At 47.1% G+C, this 12853-nt stretch overlaps 1 protein-coding gene across 1 annotated transcript in view; it reads left to right on the top strand.

Annotated features, from left to right (window-relative positions):
- The window catches only part of LOC121581320 (opsin-5-like), a 35130-nt gene extending 22930 nt beyond the window's left edge, over positions 1-12200 (top strand). The window contains exons 3-6 of the mRNA XM_045224859.1: positions 5911-6073; positions 6864-6991; positions 8025-8359; positions 11493-12200. Of these exons, the coding sequence (XP_045080794.1) occupies positions 5911-6073; positions 6864-6991; positions 8025-8359; positions 11493-12200 (1334 nt within the window). The remainder of the gene's footprint in view (positions 1-5910; positions 6074-6863; positions 6992-8024; positions 8360-11492) is intronic.
- The last annotated feature ends 653 nt before the right edge of the window (positions 12201-12853 follow it).

Raw genomic sequence — 12853 nt, 5'->3', positions numbered from 1 at the left:
ATGTCTCTCACGTATTTCCACAGGTGCATATATCCAAAGGTGAGTATTTCCCAAAGGTAAGTATCTCCAAATCCTTATATTCCTCATGGAAGTGGACGTGCAGCACTCTTGACCTCCAGAGAGCCCAGGTTGGAGACTGTGTCTCTTCACCCCCACACACTCCCTCAGTGTGTCTCTTCCCTTCCCAAACCTTCAGCTCATCAGCTCCTCATTTGTTTCAGCTGCGTGGGAAGATTGGCCATAGAGGGGTGGAGTTCCCGACCATACCAGCAGATGGAGCCATAGCTGTCTGGGTTTGCAGCCACCTCAGGGGATGTAACGTCCCTCCAGGACACAGCCTCTCGTGACATCACACATCCCCTCCTCGGGACCGACGTCCTCGTCGGGGTAAAGGCAGCGAAGAAGGCATCACGCCGGGAGAGGGCGTCCGCATTGCCGTGGTGCTTGCCAGCCTGCTCTCTCTTCAACTCCTCCACCTCTAGGACCAGGGACTCAGCCTCCTGTTGTCTCTCCTTGAGTTTCTTACTGAACGCATCAGCCTTGGTTTTAGCAGAGTTTAGCTTCTGTTGAGCAGCTTTCAGTTCCTTCTCTCTCTCTGCCTTCTTCTGGACCTCCTTACTACTGCGCAGGGTCTCCTCACACTCCTCGATGGTCCTGCGCAGCCTCTCCAGCTCCTCCTGTTGCTTATGGAAGGAGCTCTGTTGGAGTTTAGCCTGGAGGATATCTAACTCTTCTGTCTTCATGTCTAACTGTTGCTTTAACAAACGATACCTCTCAGCGGTCCCCTTCAGACCAGACAGTTCTTTGTCCAGATTCTGTAGTTCCGTCTCTGTGTCGGTCTGGGCACCTGCCATCCCTATCAGAGCCCGGGCGGGAGTGAGTAACTCGGAGGATTGCACCGGAGCCTTCCCAGGATGAGTCTTGCCTCTCCGTTTCCGAGGTACTCGGGTTATCCTCTCCTGAGACTCTCTCCAGAGTGGGTAAAAGGCTGGGCAGTCTCGTCCAATTAGGACAGGGACAGGGAGGGAATCAACCACCCCCGCCGTCGTGTGTATGGTTCCCCGTGTGCTGGTCATTGTAAGTTCAGTAATGGGGTATTCTCTGGTGTCCCCATGGACACAGGAAACTGGGAGGACTTTCCCCGGGGTCAGACACGTTGGGCCCACCAAATCCTTACGCACCAGGGTGGCCCGGCTACCAGAATCCAGTAAGGCCTCCACATCATGGTGATTCACAGTTACCGGGCAGGTGGGGGGTCGATCTGGGCCGCCATCTACGACTCCCAAGAGCGAGGCAAAACGGTGGGTGGGTGCTGAGCTGGAGGACTCCGCAGTGGGCATAGGTTCATCGGCTGGTTTCCCACACTGCCAGGAGATATGTCCCATCTCCCCACACCGGTAACACTGTCGAGTTTCCCCCTCCTGGTGTACTCTTCTTGGACCCGCCTGGTTTCTGGCTCCCCCTGGAGCCGGGATAAGTCCTGACGTGGCTGGGTTCGAGACCTTGGGGTCCTTTGGACGGGTTCTTCCCATTTGTGGTGGGGCCGCACTCCTGGGGTCTTTTCGGGAAGCATTCAGCATCTCCGCTGTGGCCTGGTACTTTTCCACAGCTTCCACGGTCAGATCAGCCGTGGTCAAGGCCTGTTGACTGATGAACCGTTTTGCCTCATAAGGCAGGGCGCGTAGGTAACGATCCACCACAACGGCCTCCACCACCGCCGCTGCTGTATTCCTCTGCGGATCCAGCCATTTCCTTGCGATTCGGACAAGTTCATGCATCTGCGCCCGAGGAGGTTGGTCTGGTTGGAAGGTCCAGCCGTGAAAGCGCTGGGCCATACCAAACTTTGTGAGTCCATATCTGCTGAGGATCTCAGACTTCAGGCCATCATAGTCAGTAACCTGGTCAGGGCCCAGGTCCCGGACAGCATTCAGCGATTCCCCGGTTAGAAAGGGGGCTAACAGACCAACCCACTGTTGCTTGGGCCAGGCTTCCCTAGTGGCCGTGGCCTCAAATGCATGCAGGTATGCCTCAATGTCATCGGTAGCTCCCATCTTAGATATAAAGTCACTTGCCTTTATTGGGCGGGTATTTTGGACAACCCTCTGTCTCTGCAACTGCAATTCTCTCTGCCTTCAGAAGGTTGGCTTTCTTTTGCTCCTCCAAGAGAGCCACGGTTGCTTGCATCTGGGCTTGCTGGCCAGCAACAAGGGCTTTCAATATGTCCTCCATTTCAGTCGGCGGGGAGCCTACGGCCAACTTGGAAAACTGGGTGATCAAACCTTCGGTATCCTCCTCTGACATGCACTATTAACGCTTGAGCGTGCCCGTATTCTCCACCATCTGTGACGTCACGAGAGGCTACACAGCTTTCAGCGGGATTGCTCAAGTAGTGCAAGGAGACAAGGTTCAAACAAAACAAGGATTTTATTATAGGTCTTGGGAAATTAACGAAAATATAACAAAATTCTGTTCTCTTGTGGCTCTTTAAGGGTTAACAGTTCAGGGATGTCTCTTCCACATCCAAAATCATAATTCTCACTCGCTCAGATAACTTTTCCCCAGCCTTACTGTAGTCCACGTTGCAGCTAGTGGCCAACCCAGCAAAAAGTCCTTCCAAATGTCTCTCACGTATTTCCACAGGTGCATATATCCAAAGGTGAGTATTTCCCAAAGGTAAGTATCTCCAAATCCTTATATTCCTCATGGAAGTGGACGTGCAGCACTCTTGACCTCCAGAGAGCCCAGGTTGGAGACTGTGTCTCTTCACCCCCCACACACTCCCTCAGTGTGTCTCTTCCCTTCCCAAACCTTCAGCTCATCAGCTCCTCATTTGTTTCAGCTGCGTGGGAAGATTGGCCATAGAGGGGTGGAGTTCCCGACCATACCAGCAGATGGAGCCATAGCTGTCTGGGTTTGCAGCCACCTCAGGGGGATGTAACGTCCCTCCAGGACACAGCCTCTCGTGACATCACAACATGTACTGGCTTAAGCAGGGGGACACGTCTGGCACTGCAGGATTTGAGTCCCTGGCGGCGTAGTGTGTTACTGATGGTAGGCTTTGTTACTTTGGTCCCAGCTCTCTGCAGGTCATTCACTAGGTCCCCCCGTGTGGTTCTGGGATTTTTGCTCACCGTTCTTGTGATCATTTTGACCCCACGGGGTGAGATCTTGCGTGGAGCCCCAGATCGAGGGAGATTATCAGTGGTCTTGTATGTCTTCCATTTCCTAATAATTGCTCCCACAGTTGATTTCTTCAAACCAAGCTGCTTACCTATTGCAGATTCAGTCTTCCCAGCCTGGTGCAGGTCTACAATTTTGTTTCTGGTGTCCTTTGACAGCTCTTTGGTCTTGGCCATAGTGGAGTTTGGAGTGTGACTGTTTGAGGTTGTAGACAGGTGTCTTTTATACTGATAACAAGTTCAAACAGGTGCCATTAATACAGGTAACGAGTGGAGGACAGAGGGGCCTCTTAAAGAAGAAGTTACAGGTCTGTGAGAGCCAGAAATCTTGCTTGTTTGTAGGTGACCAAATACTTATTTTCCACCATAATTTGCAAATAAATTCATTAAAAATCCTACAATGTGATTTTCTGGATTTCTTTTTCTCAATTTGTCTGTCATAGTTGACGTGTACCTATGATGAAAATTACAGGCCTCTCTCATCTTTTTAAGTGGGAGAACTTGCACAATTGGTGGCTGACTAAATACTTTTTTTCCCCACTGTATAATGTGGCAGCTGTGATATTACACCACTTTCCAGTTCAAAGGAAATGTTTTTTGTATTATCTACTTTAGTTTTTTGTAGTATCTACTGGCCAATATTTTAATGATACAATATTTCCTTTGTGTCATTATAAATTCATTTGGAGAATTTGGAAGGTCGTAAAGGATGTTCGTGATACTAATATTATTGATATTGCAACCCTGTCTTCATCTCTTTGTTGCTTCTCCGATATTGACAACAAAAAGAATGAGGGCATCTTTTGACGATTGATTTAGATTAGAAGATGGGAAAATCAATTAAGTGAATTTCTATAGAATGATTGAATGATATGTGTAATATTTTTTTTTAAAGATGTTCTTTCTTTGTCCTTCTATACTGAACAAAAATATATATGTAAAGTGTTGGTCCCTTGTTTCATGAGCTGAAATAATAGATCCCAGAAATGTTCCATACGCACAAAAAACGTATTTCTCTCAAATTCTGTGTACAAATTTGTTTACATCCCTGTTAGTGAGCATTTCTCCTTTGCCAAGATAATCCATCCACCTGACAGGTGTGGCATATCAAGAAGCTGATTAAACAGCATGATCATTACACAGGTGCACCTTGTGCTGGGTACAATAAAAGGCCACTCTAAAATGCAGTTTTGTCACACAACACAATGCCACAGATGTCTCAAGTTTTGAGGGAGCGTGCAATTGGCATGCTGAATGCAGGAATTTCTCTACCATAAGCCACCTCCAACAGCGTTTTAGAGAATTTGGCAGTACGTCCAACCGGCCATCACGTGAAACCACGCCAGCCCAGGACCTCCACATCCGGTTTCTTCACCTGCGGGATCGTCTGAGACCAGACACCTGGACAGCTAATGAAGCTGTGGGTTTGCATAACTGAAGGATTTCTGCACAAACTGTCAGAAACCGTCTCAGGGAAGCTCATCTGCGTGCTCGTCGTCCTCACCAGGGTCTTGATCTGACCGCAGTTCAGCGTCGTAACCGATTTCAGTGGGCAAATGCTCACCTTCACTCACTGGCATGCTGGAGAAGTGTGCTCTTTATGGATGAATCCCGATTTCAACTGTACTGGGCAGATGGCAGACAGCGTGTATGGCGTCGTGTGGGCGAGCGGTTTGCTGTTGTGAACAGAGTTCCCCATGGTGGCGGTGGGGTTATGGTATGGGGATGCATGAGCTATGGACAATGAACACAATTACAATTTACCAAGGGCAATTTTAATGCACAGAGATCTCATGACGAGATCCTGAGGCCCATTGTTGTGCCATTCCTCCGCCGCCATCACCTCATGTTTCAGCATGATAATGCACGGCCCCATGTCGCAAGGATCTGTAAACAATTCCTGTAAGCTGAAAATCTCCCAGTTCTTCCATGTCCTGCATACTCACCAGACATGCCACCCATTGAACATGTTTGGGATGCTCTTGATCAACGTATATGACAGTGTGTTCCAGTTCCCGCCAATATCCAGCAACTTTGCACTGCCATTGAAGAGCAGTGGGACAACATTCCACAGGCCACAATCAACAGCCTGATCAACTCTATGCAAAGGAGATGTCGCGCTGCATGAGGCAAATGGTGGTCACACCAGATACAGACTGGTTTTCTGATCCACGCCCCTACCTTTTTTTAAAGGTATCTGTGACCAACAGATGCATATCTGTATTCCCAGTCATGTGAAATCCATAGATTAGGGCCAAATGAATTTATTTAAATTGACTGATTTTCCTTATATGAACAGTAACTCAGTAAAATCTTAGAAATTGTTGCATGTTGTGTTTATATTTTTGTTCAGTGTAGTTATGGAGTGTCCTTGTTCATTTGTTACATCAATGTGTAATTACGCTTCATTGATAGGACAAGTCTATAACATATTCATTGTCTCTGAACACTGCCCTTAATAGTCTTTCTGGACCCAGTCCCATTGGGACATCATGTATTTCGAACATGTTCCTTAACTGTACTGATTACAGGCATGGACATAGAATTACTAGAACGGACATACCCCCCAGACCACCGCCAGTTGACAGTACATCCATGCCCGTTCTAGTATTTCTATTTCTGCATATTTATATACCCCTCCAGTTGTTGTCCTGAGGTATGTCTGTCTCTGTGGTAATTCTCACAGCAGGGTACTGAGTGGTGTCTCTTTGTCTCTGTCTCTGGTCTGCAGGTGTGTGCTCTCTGTTTGGCAACAGCACGCTGCTCTACGTCTCCTACAAGAAGAAGCACCTGCTCAAACCAGCTGAGTTTTTCATTATCAACCTGGCCATCAGCGACATGGGTCTGACCCTGTCCCTCTACCCCATGGCCATCACCTCCAGCATCTACCACAAGTACTGTACACCCATGTTTACACCACAGAGCCAAGCCTAGCAAATATCTACCACAGGAACTGTACAAACCTTCAAATAATAGTGAAATAAGGGAGTACCCAGGTCTGGCACTGTTTCCTATTTACAGTGCCAAGCCAAGCTGCACTGTGCTGAGTCTGACCTGGTTACTCATCCACTGGATGCTCCTGGAAAGGATAATGTGAAAATGACATTTTCAGGCCAGCACAGTGCAGTTCGGTTCAGCAGAATAGTATGAAAGACCCCATACAGACTTGCCAAGCCACAGTAACAGCCCATTGGAGAGGAAAGGAAATGCTTCACATCACATGTGATTGGCTCCTGTACTTCACAGACACACTATTAAAAAATCCTGTTTTTTAGGGTAACTTACTGGCAGCCAGTTGCCTATAAATGACTGTAAATAAAGGTACAGTAAGTTAACGTAAAAACAACAAGATTTTGTATTTTTTACAGTGCAGAGAAGGAGGAAACGGTAGTGTTTTGACTGAAGGTTTTGATGTCTAACACTGGCCGTATGCCACCACACTGTGTAAAGGCAGATTAGTAAAGGTGTTGGGTTTGGATTAAAAACGATCCTCTCCAATTGTCATGGTTCAATTAGCTTTCTGGTTTGGTCGTGTGGTGACAGGTCCTGCTTTATACTGTACATTGAATGGTCAGTGTGTTCTCTCACTCTCTTTCTTGCTCTCTTTTTCTCACTCTCCTTCTACACCCTATCTGACCCCTCCCTCTCTCTCTCTCCCTATCTGACCCCCCTACCCCCTCTCAGGTGGCTGTTTGGGAAACCGGTGTGTTTGATCTACGCGTTCTGCGGCGTGTTGTTTGGGATCTGCAGTCTGACCACTCTCACCATGTTGAGCATGGTGTGTTTTGTGAAAGTATGTTATCCTCTCTATGGTAAGTCATCAAAGAGCCTGGCCCTAGTCTTGCCCATGGAATTGACAGAGGATTAGTGAAAGTCGACACTAAGTGGTTGACTGTTGATTTATTGATGGGGCGAAATCGAAAGTTCAAAGGAACTAGATAATCAAAAGAACTAGATAATTCCTCAGCGACCGAACAAACATCAGCCACTGCTTTGATGGCTGACAAGTCCACTTGCGACTGACTAGCCAACATTCAATTAGTATGGCTTGTGATGTTGGTAAAAATTGTGCCATCCAGCTTTAGATTCAGCGTTGTCCTCTGAGAATTAATTTTTTGGGAAATGGTACTGAAAAATGGAATCTGCATACGATACTTGGATATTTTAGCCGGAGGCACGCTCAACCAACTTAAACAAATTAGTTATTCATTTATTCTCTCATTGCTGTTCTTTTAAAATGTGGCCTAGTACATAATGGGCCAGTTATCCATGTATTTAGTATGTGCACCATAACATACCCAGGGCTGGAAATTGAGAAAATCACTCTGGGAGCATTCAAAACAGTTCTGAAAAATGTGTACCTGTCAAAATATTCCCCTATGACATTTTCACTTTGAGAAATCCCTCCCTGTACTTATCAGAATCTCTAATGATGACCATGCTATCCTATTAAACGGACTGTCCGTCTCCCCATACATCTCTCCATCCATCCATCTCCCCATCCATCCATCCTTCTCCCCACCCATCCTTGTCCCCATCCATCCATCTCTCCATCCATCCATCTCCATCCTTCCTTCTCCACATCCAACCATGTATCTCCATCATCCTTCTCCCCATCCATCCATCTCCCCATCTTTCTCTCATCCATCCATCCATCCATCCTTCCTTCCATCCTTCCTTCCTTCCTTCCATCCATCCATCCATCCATCCATCCATCCATCCATCCATTCATCCATCCATCTCCCCCATCCATCCTTCCTATCCATCTCCCCATCCATCCCCCTTCCACCCCCCCATCTCTCTATCTATCCATCCATCAATCAATCCATCCATCCATCCATTCAGGTAACCAGTTCAACCCGGGGCATGGCCGTCTTCTGATAGCCTGTGCGTGGGTCTGGGCCCTTGTGTTCGCCTTCTCCCCTCTGGCCCACTGGGGTGAGTACGGTCCAGAGCCATATGGCACAGCCTGCTGCATCAACTGGCGCCTGTCCAACCTGCAGCACGTGGCCCGCTCCTACACGATGGCGCTCTTTATCTTGTGTTACATCGTGCCTTTGTGCATCATCGTGGTGTCCTACGCGGGCATCCTGATGACGGTTCGAGCCTCCCGTAAGGCCATGGAACATCACGAGGCCCGGCCGGCCAAGATGAGCAACATCCAGGCTGTTATTGTGAAGGTGAGCACTGAGTCTCACAGGGGTACTGTAAAGCATGTTGTGACGACTGTTGATTTTAAAAAGGGATAAATATATTTCATTGGTTGATTATTGAATTTCGGAAGAAAAATTCAATTGCGTATTGTAGTCACTACTAAGGCCACTTCACATAATAGGAGGTTTGTATAGGTTAATGTCATGAACAGGATGCTCAGAGCTTGCCTGGCTACCCAAACTCCTTGCTCCGGCCAAACGCTACGCCACGCCCACGGACATTGGTTTCTTCTCTGGATTTGAGTACTTCCCCGACGAGTTCTAGAATGCAACCACATTATAACCGTTCTGATTGGTCCCAGAAACCGATGGGTTGGGCCAGAGCCAGAACACACATAGGTAAAGCAGAATTTTGAGAAGTCGTCATTGGCTTTGATACTGATTGGTTAGAGATGATCCAATCGCTGATGACTTTGTTTTGTACAACACGACAAACGACTTCAACGATGGCAGTCTCAGACTGAAGTATACAGCGAACATAGAGCAGCGGAAAAATTCAGTTTGAGTCGTCAGGCAAGCTCAGTGCAGGAAATGGTTTAGGATTATTAAATACTATGTAGTCCTCCCCTTTTGCTCTCTTTTCCTGTCTCTCTCTTTCCCCCTTTCTCATTCCCTCTCTCTTTCACGCTCTCTCCTTTATTGCTGTGTCCCTGTATAATCACTCCCATAGGAGCTTTATTAAAGCACTCATCCTCTCCCAGTCCTGTACAGTACAGTATGTGCCGTGAATGTAACACACACACACCTCTTCCTGCTACCAGCCCAGCTCCAGGGGGGATGGCTCCCCTCCCCACTCACACCTGGGATTGATGCAAATCTTATTATCAGGAAACCCACTCTGGTTGGGGACTCTTCTCTGAGGCGTGATTCCAACGCCATCCGCCATATTAAAAAAAGAGGGTCAAGGGGTCAGAATTAAACAAATTTAGAGGAGCGAAGCGACGGGTGAAATATTTTTTTATATCAAAAGCTTCGCCTCAGAGACAGATGACTCTCTGTAAAGCTCAGCTCCATCTCTCTCTCCATTTCTCTCGCTCTCTCTCTCCCTGAGGTTGGAAGTGACCTCAATAAATCCCCTAGTGATGGGAGCTTTTCATTAGAGGGATTTGGCTACAGTTATACAGGAATACATTATGATGGATGTGGAGTCGGGTGCAGCTTAGTGGTCATCATCAGCCACAGTCTTCCTTGCTATAAATTTGGCCCGTGATCCATATGAGAACGCTTCACCTATACCTTTTTACTCTCTTCATCCAATCAATGGCAGTCAGATAGGGTGTGATGTCCCTCGCTCTAACCTTGATGTTAAAAGAATCTCAATGGCCTGTTTAAATCGTTCAATCCTCAGGAGTCAGTCAGTTGTGTATGGAGTACCGAGTGCACTAAAAAGCCATCTGCCAATAGATCTTCTTAAACTGTTATACAGTGGGGGAAAAAAGTATTTAGTCAGCCACCAATTGTGCAAGTTCTCCCACTTAAAAAGATGAGAGAGGCCTGTATTTTTCATCATAGGTACACGTCAACTATGACAGACAAAATGAGGAAAAAAAACCCAGAAATTCACATTGTAGGATTTTTAATGAATTTATTTGCAAATTATGGTGGAAAATAAGTATTTGGTCAATAACAAAAGTTTCTCAATACTTTGTTATATACCCTTTGTTGGCAATGACACAGGTCAAACGTTTTCTGTAAGTCTTCACAAGGTTTTCATACACTGTTGCTGGTATTTTGGCCCATTCCTCCATGCAGATCTCCTCTAGAGCAGTGATGTTTTGGGGCTGTCGCTGGGCAACACAGACTTTCAACTCCCTCCAAAGATTTTCTATGGGGTTGAGAACTGGAGACTGGCTAGGCCACTCCAGGACCTTGAAATGCTTCTTACGAAGCCACTCCTTCGTTGCCCGGGCGGTGTGTTTGGGATCATTGTCATGCTGAAAGACCCAGCCACGTTTCATCTTCAATGCCCTTGCTGATGGAAGGAGGTTTTCACTCAAAATCTCACGATACATGGCCCCATACATTCTTTCCTTTACACGGATCAGTCGTCCTGGTCCCTTTGCAGAAAAACAGCCCCAAAGCATGATGTTTCCACCCCCATGCTTCACAGTAGGTATGGTGTTCTTTGGATGCAACTCAGCATTCTTTGTCCTCCAAACACGACGAGTTGAGTTTTTACCAAAAAGTTATATTTTGGTTTCATCTGACCATATGACATTCTCCCAATGCTCTTCTGGATCATCCAAATGCACTCTAGCAAACTTCAGACGGGCCTGGACATGTACTGGCTTAAGCAGGGGGACACGTCTGGCACTGCAGGATTTGAGTCACTGGCGGCGTAGTGTGTTACTGATGGTAGGCTTTGTTACTTTGGTCCCAGCTCTCTGCAGGTCATTCACTAGGTCCCACCGTGTGGTTCTGGGATTTTTGCTCACCGTTCTTGTGATCATTTTGACCCCACGGGGTGAGATCTTGCGTGGAGCCCCAGATCGAGGGAGATTATCAGTGGTCTTGTATGTCTTCCATTTCCTAATAATTGCTCCCACAGTTGATTTCTTCAAACCAAGCTGCTTACCTATTGCAAATTCAGTCTTCCCAGCCTGGTGCAGGTCTACAATTTTGTTTCTGGTGTCCTTTGACAGCTCTTTGGTCTTGGCCATAGTGGAGTTTGGAGTGTGACTGTTTGAGGTTGTAGACAGGTGTCTTTTATACTGATAACAAGTTCAAACAGGTGCCATTAATACAGGTAACGAGTGGAGGACAGAGGAGCCTCTTAAAGAAGAAGTTACAGGTCTGTGAGAGCCAGAAATCTTGCTTGTTTGTAGGTGACCAAATACTTATTTTCCACCATAATTTGCAAATAAATTCATTAAAAATCCTACAATGTGATTTTCTGGATTTTTTTTTCTCAATTTGTCTGTCATAGTTGACGTGTACCTATGATGAAAATTACAGGCCTCTCTCATCTTTTTAAGTGGGAGAACTTGCACAATTGGTGGCTGACTAAATACTTTTTTCCCCCACTGTATAACATTTGCTCTCTCGCTCTCTCTCTGTCCTTCCCCCTTTTTCTGTCCTATTGTTTCTTTTTCTCCTCCAGCTGAGTGTTGCTGTCTGTGTCGGTTTCTTCACAGCGTGGAGCCCTTATGCCGTGGTGTCGATGTGGGCAGCATTTGGACACATGGAGAACATCCCACCGTTGGCATTCGCCATACCAGCAATGTTTGCCAAGTCCTCCACCATCTACAACCCCATCATCTACCTGCTGCTCAGGCCCAACTTCCGCAGGGTGATGTACCGGGATCTGGTGAGCTTTCGCAGGGCCTGTCTGAAGGGCTGCCTGTGCTCCTGCTCCCAAGGCGCTGTGGGGAAGTGCCGCTCCGGCTCTGTGGTCCAGGTCAGCCTCCGGTCACTCCGCAGACCACCAGGACACGACCAGTCCTGTTCCACCACCTCATCCGCCAACCAAGCCCTCGCCGGGAACAGAGGTTGCAGCAGCGCCTGCGAGAAGTGCAGCAACGCCTTCGAGTGCTTCAGACACTGCCCCAGAGATTGCCATGGTGGCACCAACCCCCCCAGCTCCTCAGTCAACACTAATGCACCTCAGAATCAGCTCTCAACAGATCCCCAGCTGCAGCCAGTGACGCAGAAACCGACACGGAAGCAGAGGCAGAAGCATAAAAAACCGGAGGCCTGTCACAAGAAGTCCCTGCGAGCCACCATGCGCGGCAAAAGGACCTCGGAGATCGTCAACCTTCAGATGAACTTGGAGATGGTGCCGGGACACGCTAAAGTTGCCTGGCCCTAGAATGTTTTATATGCATTCTCTGGTTTTATATTTTTTCCATCTCTGATATACACTACCGGTCAAACATTTTAGAACACCTACTCATTTATTTTTGCTATTTTCTACATTGTAGAATAATAGTGAAAACATCAAAACTATGAAATAACACATGGAATCATGTAGTAACCAAAAAAATGTTAAACAGATCAAAATATATTTTATGTTTGAGATTCTTCAAATAGCCACCCTTTGCCTTGATGATAGCTTTGCACACTCTTGGCATTCTCTCAACCTGCTTCACCTGGAATGCTTTTCCAACAGTCTTGAAGGAGTTCCCACATATGCTGAGCTCTTGTTGGCTGCTTTTCCTTCACTCTGCGGTCCGACTCATCCCAAACCATCTCAATTTGGCTGAGGTCGGGGGATTGTGGAGGCCAGGTCATCTGATGCAGCACTCCACCACTCTCCTTCTTGGTAAAATAGCCCTTACACAGCCTGGAGGTGTGTTGGGTCATTGTCCTGTTGAAAAACATATGACAGTCCCACTAAGCCCAAACCAGATGGGATGGCGTATCGCTGCAGAGTGCTGTGGTAGCCATGCTGGTTAAGTGTGCCTTGAATTCAAAATAAATCACAGACAGTGTCACCAGCAAAGCACCCCCACACCATAACAC

The sequence above is a fragment of the Coregonus clupeaformis genome, chromosome 14 (genome assembly GCF_020615455.1).
Source record: "Coregonus clupeaformis isolate EN_2021a chromosome 14, ASM2061545v1, whole genome shotgun sequence".
NCBI lineage: Eukaryota > Metazoa > Chordata > Actinopteri > Salmoniformes > Salmonidae > Coregonus > Coregonus clupeaformis.
The sequence above is the reverse complement of the archived record's forward strand: the minus strand, read 5'-3'. Positions and strand labels throughout refer to the sequence as shown.